Source organism: Medicago sativa, chromosome 2 (genome assembly GCF_051527215.1).
Source record: "Medicago sativa cultivar Bolivia chromosome 2, Bolivia_mono, whole genome shotgun sequence".
NCBI classification, from domain to species: domain Eukaryota; kingdom Viridiplantae; phylum Streptophyta; class Magnoliopsida; order Fabales; family Fabaceae; genus Medicago; species Medicago sativa.
The window spans coordinates 13,743,505-13,759,055 of record NC_140750.1 but is presented as its reverse complement, the minus strand read 5'-3'; the positions used below and the strand labels follow the sequence as shown (position 1 = coordinate 13,759,055).

At 33.4% G+C, this 15,551-nt stretch overlaps 1 protein-coding gene and 1 long non-coding RNA gene across 2 annotated transcripts; one reads left to right on the top strand and one right to left on the bottom strand.

Annotated features, from left to right (window-relative positions):
* The first annotated feature begins 2,953 nt into the window (after positions 1 to 2,953).
* LOC146944756 (uncharacterized) lies at positions 2,954 to 5,804 on the top strand. Its single transcript, XR_015026060.1, has 3 exons — positions 2,954 to 3,456; positions 3,902 to 4,198; positions 4,871 to 5,804. It is a non-coding gene; the product is annotated as an uncharacterized LOC146944756 (long non-coding RNA).
* A 5,225-nt stretch (positions 5,805 to 11,029) lies between these two features.
* Positions 11,030 to 12,816, bottom strand: LOC146944755 (uncharacterized). Its single transcript, XM_085747985.1, has 3 exons — positions 12,617 to 12,816; positions 11,611 to 12,518; positions 11,030 to 11,523 (listed from the first exon to the last, which is right to left on the bottom strand). Exons 1-3 carry the CDS (start codon positions 12,814 to 12,816, stop codon positions 11,030 to 11,032), a joined length of 1,602 nt encoding a protein of 533 aa, XP_085604111.1.
* Between the last annotated feature and the right edge of the window lie 2,735 nt (positions 12,817 to 15,551).

The window sequence follows — 15,551 nt, the reverse complement described above, 5'->3', positions numbered from 1 at the left end:
TTGGGACAACCGTACAAGTAGACAGTAGTACCCATCCTCTTTCAAAAAAAGTAGTACCCCTCCTGTTCTGTTTCAACAAAAGGATAGTATCTCTCGTGAATCTAAACCATTCAATATATAAATAATATATCAAGGGTGGGATTTAGCTTTTCCCATCATGGGAAAATTAGATGGCTTTCCCAACATAAACGCCACCCTTTCCTTAAGGTATTTCTCCAACTAGATGATTATGGGAAAGGTTAAGCCCTTTGAGTGCATGAAACTTTCCAATAACCTTTGGAATCTCCCCTTCAAATTTATTACTTGACAAATCAACACTTACAAAGATTGTTGGAAGTTTCACTACCAATGTCATTTTGATCCCTTTTGTCGTCAGAGTCACAGAACCATAGTATTGTGCTTCATCCCATGCATACGTGTGCATGTATTGCATACGAGTAGCAATCATCATTGCTTCATGATTTTTTAAATGGTCTTGTGGTATATAATTTGTTCATTTGTAGATCCAAAACTTGAAAGGATCGATGATAAATTAGCAAGACATTGTGGAAATACATGTAATTCGTTATGTGCCAAGTTGAGCAATTCAAGAGAACTTGCATTGCAAATTATCAAAATTACGTCACCAGCATGTAAGTTAAAACCAAGATCAAGATTGGATAGGTTGTGTCGATGATTCCTGAGAATTTGTCTATTGACGTGAATAAGTTTTTAGAGAGGTTCAAATATGCTAATGAATCCACTATTTCAAGTAAACAATTAGGAATCTTTATCAATTTTGTTCTTAGATAAACCAAGATATTTCAAACTTGGGAGCTTTCTTGATCCAGAAAAATTGTAATTGACATTTGATTCAAAGTTTAAAAATAATTGGATATTATGTGAAAAATAAAGAGACTCCAAATTTTGAAGTTCGAAAAAGTGTTGAAAATTGAAAACACCATTCAAATTGTTAGAGGATAGATATAGTACAGTTAGGTTTCTAAGGTTGATAATTGATTTGGGAATGTTTCTTTGTAGCTTGTTTTTAGATAAATATAGCATCTCTAAGGAATATGATGAGATTGAACTGATATTTCCTGTAAAGTAATTAGTAGTATTTGATAGATACAAATATACCAAAGAAGGCAAGATAAGCACCAAGGAATTGTTCCATTCAGTAAGTTGTGATTTAAACTCAAATAAAATAGCTTTTGGATTTCTTTGATTTTGTAGGGTATGTAACCAATTGAGTCAAGTTAAATAATGAAAATGGAATTTTTCCTTTAAATTCATGGAGTTTGGTCTTATTAAAGACATATGTGTGCCATCCAAAAATAGCTCTCTTAAATTTGTTGCATTTTGCACAAGCCTCTTCAAGGTGGTTTTTCTCGAAACTAGAAGTGATGTTAATTTGGAAAGGTGTGAAATTTGAGGTGCAATTTCACCTCCAAATAACTATTAGACAAGTCTAGTTGTGTGAGACTTAGAAACCTACCAAAATTAGAGATTCATCACAAGTATCTAAAGTGATGCAGTACGGAAGCGTAGGTTAGCAAACGCTAAACCTGAAAGATAAATTGACAGGTTGCAAGCGACAAACCTATCAAATAAGGGTTTCCGTAATCCACCAGGATTGAGAGAAAATCTCGAATAATTTTATTGAATCAAAAAGTGCCTCTTAGGCTGCATAATGTTCTGTTTAAATAGCAAAAGAAATAACAAACTCGTGGGCCGAAATAATACAAAACGAAATAATAATAGAAAGTTCAGAAATTACTAAGATTTGGCTAAAATAAAATACTATAAAATTACTAATAAAACCATCCTGCATCATAAACTAAAGGAGGCTTTGAACTGAAATAAGCAGAGCTCTCATCACGATGACGTAAGAAATTTGAAGAAGAACAAGAAGGATGAAAAATGGAAGAACAAAAGATGTAAACATAGGAGCAACCACCCCATGTACATGATTGATCATTGCACCTTTTGTTGAAAGTAGTGTTAATCAGGGCCGGCCCTAGGCATAGCCTCATAGACCGGGGGTGCGACGGCCTAGGGCCCATGCCGGTAGGGGGCACTTAAAAAAATTATGGTGGGGGTGAATATTGAAATATTTGGTTTTCTAGGGTGTATATAGCAAAGTTTGATGAAAGACCTCAAACATTTACGTGATAAAAGCTTGGGCTGAAACCTATTATGTTTTTGGCCTTTTTGGCGTAATTTGCTATATATACCCCCAATTATCACAATGATTTCTATATACACCCTCCCTATAAAAAAAATTGCCAAAAATTATTATCGAAGAAATTGGTGATATTTTTTGGACCTTTGTTTCTAATAATGTTCCTCACTAATATAAAAATATTTGTAATATTTATTATCCATGAAATTGGGATAATTTTATAACAAAACAAATTATATTTTATTTGAAAATTGGCCTACTAGAGAAATTAACTTTAATCTTGTCTTTCAAAAGTTCCAAAAAATTAAATTATATCATTATAGTAATGTCAACTTTCTTGAATTGATTAAAAAGATTGTAAAATTTCAATCTACTTTTTAGGTGATATTGTTATCTACTTCTACGGTATTTTATTTTGTTTTAGTGTCTATAAAGTATTTGATTTATTCTCAGATGTTGCCTAAAAAACATTTATCTGGTAGTGAAAAGCGAAAAAAAATGAAATAAAGACCTAATAAAAACACAACAATGAGCTCAAAAAATTTATGATGTATTATTATATAAGGAATCATTTTCTCATATTATGTCTGAGGCCTGTAAAACTCTAGAAACGGCCCTGGTGTTAATACTTAACAGTTTGCCTTGAAGAAAGAAAACCAATGGAAAAGAAAGTGTGCATGAAACATGGTAAGAAATGTAACATAATATTATTATTTTTTTAAAGAAGGAATGTAACATAATATTTATTTATAGCTGAATCGAATATTCATTACGGAATCTAACTTATTTCTAATACTAATAACAATGTTAAGAAAATGTGCCAACCCTAACCCTAATCTTTTTGGCTCCAATTCATTGTGGCCGTTAGATGAATCTATGTTGATCTCCACAAAATCCATATTTATTCCCAATAAATATTGTCTTTCCAACTGCACGGGTAACGTACAAACAGTTCCTAATTCAATAAACTCACACCAATATTCTCTTCCACTTTCCAACATTCTCCCACCACTACTGTCTCTGGAACTCTCTCCATTGCCTCATCTTCCACGGCATCAGCTGGGGCGATCACGTTACAATCACCGCCGCCATAGCAACGACGATGGCCTTGGAGGAACTAAAGCGGCATGTGAAGGATTTGCGTGAGGAAGATGATTTGGTGAAGCGGCGAGAAGCTGCGACCCCCGTGAGGATGCCGGTTTTGAAGCTTTTGTCGTAGGCAAGACCATCGTCGCATGTGCAGCTCGCCGGAAGGGCAACAGCTCCAATTTCCTCCTTTTCTTTTCGATTAGGTACTCTCTCTCTCTCTCTCTCTCTCTCTCTCTCTCTCCCCCCCTTCATCTTCCATTTACTTTTGAATCCGGTCTCTGAAGTTTAGAATAATTTTATTGTTAGGTCCTTAAACTAACATTTTAAATTGGATCCCTTAATTTTTAATCAAGTCTCTAAATTTAGGTATTTTTAAAAGTTATTCAAAAGTTCAAGAATCTGATTGTGAATTATTTGAAGTGATATATCATTTTCTGTATTGATTGTCAATTTTGAAGGACGTTTCCCTGGACTGTTGATTCTTTGTCCTTGCCTTTAGGGAAATTGTTTGTCACCACTCTATTTTTGTCCTCCGCAGATTACTATGCAATTCAGTCAATATTTATTTTGAAATTTTGTGCATTAACCATTGCTAAATAATCCATAATTATTGCTCTTCTATCATTTGATTAATATGTCATGCTTCAGGCTTGGTCCCTGTTTGTGAAGAACCTAAAATTCAAGACAACAGATGAGGGTTTGAGGGAACATTTCAGTGAACACATGAAGGAGAGGCGGATTTTGAGTGTAAAAGTTAATGGATTTAAGTGCTAGGTGACTCATTTTACCTTTGGATGACTTGGCTATTTTTCATTTTTTTTGTTTCACTACTTTCTAAAATAGGTGAAGAAGCATTTGAAAAATGGGAGAAATGTTTCTACGGGATTTGGATTTGTTGAGTTTGACTCCACAGAGACTGCTACAAGTGTTTGCAATGATTTACTGGTAATTACACATTCGAATCAAAATTGCAAGTTGTAGATTTTGGATGTTGCGGTTGCGGTATGATGTATAAAATTGATGATGAGTTATTGAATCCTGTGTTAATATTTGCGCAAAGAGTAGCAGCTTCTCTTTTGAAGGGTGCTATAAGGTGTTGTTTATGTTAATAATATCAAGGCAAATTATATTTTACCCCAAAGAAATGTATTAGAGCGTATGATTTAAGCATGTGTGTTTTTTAAGCTTGCACTTCAGATTTCCTCTTCCAAGAGAAGGCCCTCGGTAATGCTAGACCAGTATTTATGCATGCCACAAGGTGCATACTCTTTTTTCCATATAGTTTATGCATTTTAGGAACATGATCGATGCATATAAAAACACATTATAATGCATTTAAAAACATACACGGAAGTGGTTTCAAATGCTAAACTGGTTTTCAACATAAAGAATGGCTACAAGGATGGTAATGATTTTCAATGCAATGTATATGAATTACAAGCATGACTTGAATAGTGTAAATAAAATTAAGTCAGGAACATTTAAATTTCATATTTTTGTTGATAACATGTTTCATTGTTTAACTATAATTGTTCTAATGTTAACTGTACATAGTTTGGTGTTGTTTTGGGATGAGAGTTCTAAGATTATATAAGTTTTTTTATGTATATTTTTCAGCAAAACAGGGTAATGAGATGTCTTGGGTTTATCCTTAACTGGTATGGCGTTGGAGCTATGCAACTATTACCAAGTTGTGCCTATGAAAGGTCCAATTTTTTGTTTTGATTTGGATTGTTTAATACTGAGAATGGTTTGATCTGTTTTTATTTTCAAAGAATAGCAATATATTGTTACATTGTATCCAATTTACCCGCACATGCAATCAGGTCATGTTGAGACCACAAAATTCCATAAATATTAGATTCAATTATGTGTTTGGCTACTAGAGCATGTATTTGTTTCAAGGCCTCTTCCTAATTAGTTTTGTCTGGACGACACTAGCTCCATCAGTTTGGCTGATGGTTTTATGCACAACCACATGTTGATATCCATTTATGAACATGTGTAATGTGTAACGTTCTTTGGTGTGCAAATATAAAAGGAAACTTGGCCAATGAGATGTTTAGTTTTATCTTCAACTTTTGTTGAAATGGATGACCATCTCTCAAGTGTATTTTATTTCTTTTCAATGTAAACTTGAATTTTCAAATGTAGAGATAACTTTTGTTGCAATGGTTGATACCTCTCACTTTCTTTTATTTCGTTGGAAGTTGTTATGTTTGTGACCGTTGTTGTCGGAGATTTCGGTTGCTTCTTTCAATTCACAAGTGTAGGAATTTATTTTGTAGCTTGATTGAAAATTCTGCAGGAAGGAATGTTGGTTCAGCAGAAATGTTGGTTTCAATTAATCACATTTACTGTTGGTTACTCTAATTCTTTGGAATTTTGCAGCTGGTGTATTTTCAGTTAAACGAAGTTACGAGTAATAATAGTGTGATAGATGCTCATAATGATAGGTGTGATTTTCAGTTTCGTTTTGTAACCATCTTGGACCTCTGAGTGTTTGTTGGTAGATTTCACCTTTGTAATATTACAACATCGGTTGTACTCATTTTGCCTACCTCTCGATTTATTGTACTACCAATTTAGTATACAATTATTATGTTTCTCTCAAAACAAAACAAAAAAAAAAACTATTATGTTATATATGCCAACAAGAAATGTGAGTGACTACTCATCTAAATTATTTCAGGGGCGTAACCAAAAAAAAAAGAAAATATTTCAGGGGCTACTCATATAAACTTTTGACTCCATGTGTAGAATTATGTAGAAAATTCTGGGTGTTTTTTCTATAAAGATTATCCCATGAATCGGGCAAATATATTGTAGTTGATAATTCTAAAATACTAAAGTTTTGTATGTAAATGACCCGTGCGGTAGCACGGGTAAACGGTCTAGTTACCAATCTCCCAAGGTTTCACTGTCGTTTTGGTGGTTATTGATTGTCTTTCTAAGTATGCTCACTTTGCTGCTTAAACAAATGCTTGGAAATGTACATGCGTTGTTTTACCCGTTCAAACCCCAAGTCTTGGTCTAGGTTACTCGTGGGTCGAATTCTGGTATAATACTTCTTTTGAAGGTAGTATTGTTATGACACCGTTCAAGGCGGTCTAGACCAAGCAACAAGGGAAATGATGAGCCATAACATGTATATGCTGAAAATAGGAGTGAACTGGGGTGAAGAAAATGTTTATAAATAATTTGTAAAGACAATGATATAAAATGAACGTCTTCATATATGAGGCATGTGATGACAACTTCATGGCTTACAATTCTTTTCCTCTTTTTGGACAAAAAGGATTACTATTCAAACACAACTTCTTTGGAGCTTTACCATTTCTGAATTAAGCATGCTTACGTGAGTCTTGGAATTGGCCTTTTTTTCATCCATTACTTTGGGCACAGATCATTTCTCTGACTTGATAAATCTTGACCAATCAAAAAAGAGGATGGAGAAAATCTCCTAATCTTTTTGTTTTTTAGATTTCTTGGTTCAAAAAGGAGTATATCACTTGTTTGTTTTTAAATTTTTAATAATAATTTAATCTATTTTTGTACTATTAATTTATATGTTCCAAATATAAGTGATTGATTATTCACTCCAAAAAAAAAAAATATAATAGAATATTTCTATCCCATAATGTTACTTTTACTATTGTTGCAATTGGAAGTTGGATAAATTGGATAAATCGAAAATTGGACCACATTTATTTGAATAAGATAAAATCAATTTTTAGATCAAATCAATTTTTAAAAATAATCATCAAAACCGAAGTGTGTTGCATGAGTTTTTAATATTTAGATAATTTTTTTTTTAAATTAAAAATCGTATAAATTGCATCGCCTATTTTGAATGTACTCAATTGCAATAGCATGTCTAACACTCTAGCTTTGCTTGACATCAAACACCAACGATTTCCACTGGAATTTTAAATATATCACAAAGACTATTTCTTCTTCTAATACTTTTCTTTAACTATGTACGATCAGAGTGCACAGCTTTGAAATTTTAATTAACAATCGTACAATTACGTTCTTTATGATGTGTCATGCCACATGTGTCCACAAAAGTTTACATGAGTTTTAAGGAATAATCAAACTTATTGATAAATATGGAAGAATCAAATATCAACAACAGAATGTATAACTTTCAATTTTGATAAGTCGTGTTACATATATTTTACTTTCCACGACATAACAACAACATCAAATGTTTTATTATGAACGATATAGATGAACTCTCCCTGATCAGCATAAAACAAAACGATATAAAAATGAATGAGAAATAGGACTCTCCTACTATTAAAAATACTTATCATGTTTAAACGGGAGCCCCTAATATGGTCCTCAATTTTAAAGGTCCATTGGTGCTCCTCTTTATTTGACTTCTTATAGCCAGTTACCCTTTTATAGGTGAAGGCTACAGTGGATAAGTGCCCTATACAGTCTATGGTGGACCATATTTGTGAACCGAATGATCAAGTAGTTCTCTGAATTGAACGATGAACTTCCTCCACTTGATTTCTTTTTTCTATTTCACTTCTGCACTGTTTGTCTTCCTCACTGACGCCGACTGTGTGGCTCTTCACACCTCCATGACCAACACCAACACCACTGCAACTGTTATTCATTTTGATTCCTTTACTAAACGTAGCCAAAATCCACTTTGTTTGTTATTAACATAATGAATTTGACACTTTCACACTCATTTCATCACCATAAATTGATTCACTAAACCATCAATATGAAACATCAGTAATAAAAACTACCCTCAAAGATCTAATTCACAAAACCATCTCACATAATGGGTTTATGGATGCTTTCAAGATTTAGGATAGTGACCCATGTTTACATAAATCGTGTTTTTTCAGCAAAAGAATGCAAATCAACAGTGCACACAAAAATGTATTCATTTCAGTGTTCTTAGCTAATAACCTATGAAAGAAACTCAAAAAGCTCTTGTTTAATTTATTAAAATACTGGCGCACGTTTGAGGATGAGAGTGTGTCGATGGAGGAAATAAGAGTTGGCAGAGAAAAATATAATGAGATACAGAGGGTTGTTTTTTAATTGCATACTAGTAATATACCCGTGCTAACGCACGGGTTCAATAAGAGTTTATTATTTACAATATTGAAAGTGAAATTTAGATAGTTAATGCATTAATAGCAAAAGAAAAGGTAAGGAAAAAAAAATTTAATTGCAACAAAGTTTATATTGAATAAGTGATGTTCAATTTGAAAGGAAAGTCTTAAAAATGTGATTTGGCTAATAATTTTTTTATTAATATTGTTAATTTAATGTGAGTTATTATAAAGGTTAGAAAAAATGGAAAAAATATATAATATTTGAATCATAAGCTGCGTTTGGGTGTTTGTAAGTAAAAAAACAGGTGTGGTATGATTTGGTGTGTGTGACTAAAAAACAGGTGAGCTTGTAACTGAAAATGTTAGGCCCAATCTATCAGCATATCCGACCCGTTTTACGGCAACTTTATAAATTTGAGATTGTTGCAGTTAAAATCATAAGCTGCGTTGCTTTCTAATTTAAGTTTACGGTGATTTTTGTTTTGCAAACTCGTCATTCTGTTTTTGTGGAAATGTCATCATCAAAAAGGTACATGCCTCCATAAACATGGTGTTGATTTGTACTTATGTTATCTAAAATAGGTTGTGTACTTATTAAGAGTTGTGTTTATATTTCATTTGAACATGATGCTTGTAGTAAATAAAGAAATCTGAATGAGCTTGTTTATTTTGTATCCACAGTGGTGTGTCTGATGTTGGGAAATCACTGAAGAAGAAAGATCCTAATGTTGATGTTGAAGGTAATCCAGCTGATGATTTTGCAGATGATTATAAGGAACCTGTTTTTGTGCCTTTGTTCCTGAATATGAAGAAAACTTCCTGGGAGATAATTATCAATGAATCACATCTCAACCCAACGCACCGTCTGGTAAGGAATTGTAAGTTCAGTACAATATATATGATGATGTTAAAATTTAGTTAAATAATAATAAACAAAATTATTGCAGCGACTCCCTCGACATTTGTTTGATGAAGGTGTTTTGACTCCAGAAAAGAACATCACACTGACAGAACTTGATCATGATCTGGATGGAGTTGATTCCATATACTGCGATGTTGAAGGTGATTCTGAAGATCCTCACAAAAGATACATAGTTGGTGGTTGGGATAAGTTTGTCAGGGAGAGAAAGATCGCCATTGGTGACAGGTTGTTGTTCACAATTGAAAATGTTCCGAATAATATCTTTGTTCAGTTCATTGACGATGAGGAGATTGACTTTGATAGTGATTAAGTTCTTGTTAGCTATGTATTTTTTTTTTTTAAGTAAGATATGTATTGTTATATGTTTGATGTATTGTTTTTAATTTAAGGTTGTATTTGGCTTGAACATGTTTTAAGACAATGAATTAATGTTTGTTAGTATTGTTGAATTTGTGTTTTCTAATTTATGTTGATCATCTGTAGTTAGTGAGTAACAATAAGGAGAAATGATAACAGGAAAACAGAGCAACGATATAATAGCAGTGTTGAGGCAAACCAATAATTTCAACACTTGCATAAAATAAAGAAATAATAAGAACTGATAATATATAGATTAACAATGATATTTAATTACGCTGTTACAATTTGACATACTAAAATAAGTGAAAGTATATTAGCTAAAATAGGTGTCTTAAACTTTCATCGTACTTTCATCGTCTTAATAAAAAGATATTAACAAAGAAAACCTGATTGCGTTGGCACACTGTGATGAAATAGCGTGTGTTTCCCATTAGCTCAATGTTTGGTTCAAGATGAATTATATGAATTGTATTAGAATAAAAAGTGTTTTGGTTTTCAAAGCAATATCTTGTATTGTTATGTAGTTAGTACACAATGCTAAGGCGCGACCTATAAGGAATCAGTCAACATGACCTGATTTTGTACTTGTAGATGCAGGAATATTTCAAGTGAGAATATATTCTTTAACTGGGTTCAAGTGGTATGTTGTGATTGGTTTGAGCTTTGTATATATAAGCCTCATTAGTTATATAAAACTAAAATATAAATTATCCTTCAAAAAAAAAAAAAAACTAAAATATAAATTAAGATTTCTGAACCCCAATTTTAATATCAGAGTGCATGTTAATTACTTAATATATTATTAGGAATAGCGCAATGGAAAAAAAATTATAAAGATAGCAATAAAAACAGTTACTTAGTTAATTGATACATAAAGACTTACATAGTAAATAAGAAGCAATACATTAAATTACTACCCTTAATACATGACTGACCTAATAGTACTTATCTAGCTGACTTAAACTATTTAAAGTAAAAGCTCACATTGAAATTCGGTAGACATGACATACATAACAATTGTTTAACTCAAATTTGAATCTTACAATACAACCGCGACGAAATTTATTTCGTCGACAAAAAACATTCCATGATGGACCTAGACCTGTGGTTATGATGTTATTATTTCGGACGAGGATGTTAAATGTTTGGTTATCACCAGAGTCTCCGCACAAAACAATACTTTGACATATATTGTGACTAAGATAAGTCCCAAACTGAGTTGGCAAAACCTGCAATATAAAAAGCATAAGATTATATGACATTTTTATACTGAATGTCAAATAAATGATAATGAATAAGTTTTGTAGACTATACAAAGTGTGTTCTTTTTACATCTTGGCCCGAAAGTTGAACATCAAAATGCTTGGTTTCAGCGGGTATTAAACATCTACTGTGAAATATTGGATATTAAGGAGCTGCAATGCGATCATAGCCTTTATGTATATATTTGAAAAGATACTTAATTGATGAACTTTGATTGCACCATTCCATGTTGATATGCGCTTGATATTTCAACAACAAAGTTGTGTTATATGGAACCACATGTCTGTTATCTAAGGTAATGCCATTTTTGACTATGGTATGAGTTTTAGAGCTTCTCCTGTAGACTGGATATCCATCTTTATCAACAATAGTACGTTCAATAAACTTCTTGGGAAAGAATTTAGAACATTTATCTTTTTTCATGCATGGTGATGACAATCTAGCAAGTCCACATGGACCATGCATCATGTGACTTTTGACCAAGTTGTACAACTCATTATGCTTGTTTGGATCTGGTATTTCCGCTGAAATGATCTTGTCAATATCTGCAGGTGTTGGATATTTGCTGGATGGGTGCAAAAAAATCAGAATGTGAGCATGTGGTAATCCTCTCTTCTGGAACTCAATGGTGTACATATCTGTTAAAAAGTATTGTTATGATTAGTTCACATATAAATGTTAAAATTAGTAATAAAGTAAAAGAATAATATGAATTATCAGCTTACATGCCAGAACTTTCCCCAGTGTATGTTTCTTTGTTAGGTCCTTCATAAGTTCATCAAACTTTATCTTAAATACCCTTGATATGATATCTGGGCGATCTTGAGGCTTTAAATTGTACTTCGCAAGTTCTCTTGTGATTTCTGGCCAGTTTGGGTTGCATGTGAATGTAATAAAAATATCTGGAAAACCAACCACACTTGATATAGCCATTCCATCAAAGTAAAGCTGATCCATGTACCTTTTGCTTCCAACAAAAGTTGATGGGAGTATCACTCTCTTGCCTTGCATCCTTTGCTGACCTTGGTTATTACCTTCATTGAGTTGTCTGTATTTCCCAACTCTAAGGTTTGACTGATTTCTCCTTAGCCAATTAAGCCTTTCTGCTTCCATCATGGCATATCCATCCACAAAAAATTGTTGCAAAAGTTTCCTGGAGCATAGCAAAGTGATTGCCTCATTTTTTCTTGATTGTATTCTAAATGAGAGCCACCATTTGATAGTTAACCGGTTTTTGCTATTAACAACGGTATCATCTTTAAACCGGAGTAAAATGCCAGGACGATAACCGTCTTCTCCATATGGGAATATAAGTGGATATTGATAGCCAAGATAACTTACATGAAACTCATCTATTCTTTGGAGATTGCCAGTTTGTCCTTGGAGGATAATATCTCGATATGAGGCTGAATCAATATCACCTACAATCAGTGCGGCAACTTCTGAAACGGTTGGCTTGTTATAGATTCTGCCATCAGTTTTCCGGTCCGAGATAAGTTTCAATTTAACATCTTGTACTGGACCGTCGACAAACATATCTCTGGCCATTCGGAAGGCTTTAGCATGGACATTATTCTGATCCAACATTGTCTTTAAGTCTCTCACTATCTGTTGATCAATGTCCTTATTGTCCCTAATTCCATAAAATCAATAGTTGATTATCAAAATGAATGCTAAGTTTCTAAAGAATGATAAAAAGTTAAGTAAATATAGTGAGAAGAGAGGATTTACCTAAAACAACCAATCCTGTTTGATATCTCATTTTCTGTATCATGGATGTATAACTGAGCAAATTTTGGGCGTTGTCCGGTTAATGGTAACATGCTTCCGATTCGGTGACAAGTTTGGCCTTGCATTCGTAGAGTTGGTGGACCCCCACCTTTGTTTGTGGTAGTATCCATGTTCATACCAGGTGAAGTGAATGAGAACATGGCATTGTATGTTCTGGCATTGCTCTGATAATTTTTGCTAGCCTTGGTTTGATCAAGTAAAAGGCGTTGAAGTAGTTCAGGAGGCTGTTCTAATAAAGGCAGTTGGACCTTTCCAGAACCACAACATAAATGGAATTTGGGATTCTGTGTATGTTTGTTCTTCTGCTTCCTTTCCTGATACCACATCATTGCAGAACAATCAGGACACTCCCAAACCGAATCTCCTATATCACCATACACTGTTTCTGTTTTTAAGACAATTAGTTAAAATGAGTCAGATTCTGCAAAATTATATGACAACATACTTAATAAATATGTAGATAGTAAATATGAATGTACCTTGGCCATATATCTCATCAGTGATATCAATATCATCATCACTGCTGCTATTTGACATATTTTGATCACTGTTTTCAGTGTCTGAATCAGATCCATAATTATCATTAACCCTGACATGATCTGTGTTTCCAGGTGGTACTCTATCTGACATTGTATGAAAATATTCAGCATCAGTTTCAATTGACTTTCTTGTGTTTGAACTTCGATGGGCTGAATTGGATGATGTTGGAGTTTGAGTAGAAACTGCGGGGTTACCATTTACTTGAGATGGTTGAGGGTCATTTAAATGAGCAGAAAGAGGCACGGTAACTGACTTCTGTTGCAATGATGGTATATTTATAGTGGGTGAATGATGGCTACTTTTCATATTGACACTTATATTTGCTGCATCTTCATACTGGACGGTAGTAGGAATTGTTCCAAATTTCTTAGATAAAGCAGAATGTGTATGAGTTGGAAGTGTTGATAGAAACTTGTTTAGAAGTGTTTGGGCAGGTACAAATTTTCTAACATCAGAATTGAAGTGATGTAAATGAGAATGGTCATTCTGAAAGTGGCTTTGATTTGAATTTGTGGAAGAACTTTGATACCTCAAAAGTTCATTTGGACTAAAGTAGAATTGATTCTTAAGTGTGGGTGGGGTAATATCAAAAAGACGTGTTTCAAGTGGATGTGTTATGGTTGTTCTATGAAAAGCATCAGCAGTTGGTTGTTGTTTACCAGATTGTGGAACATTTGGATGAATCAAAGAAGTTTGTGGGTGACTTGTAGGACTTGGCTTACCAGCAATGATGTTTGCAGAATTTCTTTTATTGGGATTGATATTGCCTGCTTGGTGAGACTCTTCATTCTTTCGTTTTGCACCAACTTTAGGGGATGGAGATGGTTTATGAGGTGTCAGTGTTGATGAAAACTTGTTCAGCAGATTTATACCAGGTACGTATTTCTTAACATTACCAGTGGTTGTACGTTGCAAATTAGAATGCAAGTTCTGAAGTTGGCTTTCAGTTGGATTGGTGCAATTATATTGAGACGTGGAATTTACATCACCAACATTGGTAATTTGATTTGATAGTGGTGATGGTGTAGTTTGAGAGAGAGGTGACAGTTTTGGTCCAATGTAGCATTTGTCAACCCTTGACTTATTCTTGATACCAGTTGTTTTAGGTCCAACATGGTCAATACTCCGCTTTGTTCCAATCGTAGTATAATTGGTGGAAGGAGTTTTGTTTTCCAAATCCTGATTTCCAGATACCAGTTGACTAACTTTAGAATTAGTCGGCTTTGATTGATCAATCAAAGTTGGAATGTTGGATTTTATTGTAGTATTAGATTGAACCCTTTGAATGGCTTTTGCATGTGAGATCCCACTCCTGTTTAGGGAAGATGAGGTAATATCTGCAAGTGGTGTTGGCAGATTACCCTTCTTTGGTAGATTACCCTTCTTTGCCTGAGTTTTTCTATCATTAAGCAACGAAATCCTTCTCTTTCTTCTATCATTGGATTTCGATTCAATGGTTGATCTATTGTTTTCCATGATCTATAATGATAATAATGACATTCTGTGTTAAGGAGCATTAAAAAAAAGGTCTATCCTTGGTTATGAATCATGAGGTTGTATGTTTTTCAAATGTTAGTAAAACCATAAACTTTTATCAGATTTCTGAAAAAACATTAAGTGTGTTAAGAAATTATGCTTAACATCTTAATAATACAACATACAACCTTATGAGATAGCAATAGAATCACAATTTACCTGAAGGTTTGTTTATGGCAAGACTAATAAATGGATATAAGCATAACAATATAGTGTTGTTCTACAACAAAAAGAAATTCACATTGGCAGTTATGAGAACAACTTGTTATCCTGAAGCTTTATTCATATGTTGTTAGGGGGGGTCTTTATCATTGAAGCCGATTAATTTGGAGAGAACAATGGGTGGGACATTCAATGTCCTAGGTTGATATTGGTGGAAGGTTCTTGCTAATGTTGTATTGTTCAAATAAAGATGAAATATAATATTAATATTTTTAAAAAAGGAGCGCCTTATAAAATGTTTATATAGTTGTACTATTTGATTGTTTTTAGTTAGTTAGGTCTATGTTTGTAGTAATTGGAAGAAACTATCTGGTTGAATAGTACATCACTTGTAAAGATGAAACCTTAACATATAAAAGATATAGTCAAGCATCAGCCAGGCAATGTACTTTCTAACAATTGTGCTTTTAAGATTGAGTAAGACTCAATGTACTTGATTGCTATATTACTGGTAGCTATAGCCTTTTTTGTGCACTGGGTGTGGTTTGTGGTTTGCTATGCAGAAAGTACAATTAATGAAATAATCACTTTAATTCATCAACACTGTTGACCAATTAATGAATAGCAGGGAGAGATG

Coding starts and splice junctions, on each gene's coding strand:
- LOC146944755 (XM_085747985.1), bottom strand. CDS start 12,816: ATGTTCTCATTCACTTCACCTGGTATGAACATGGATACTACCACAAAC. Junction 12,519..12,616: donor AACAGGATTGGTTGTTTTAG/GTAAATCCTCTC, acceptor TTATGGAATTAG/GGACAATAAGGACATTGATC. Junction 11,524..11,610: donor ACTGGGGAAAGTTCTGGCAT/GTAAGCTGATAA, acceptor ACTTTTTAACAG/ATATGTACACCATTGAGTTC.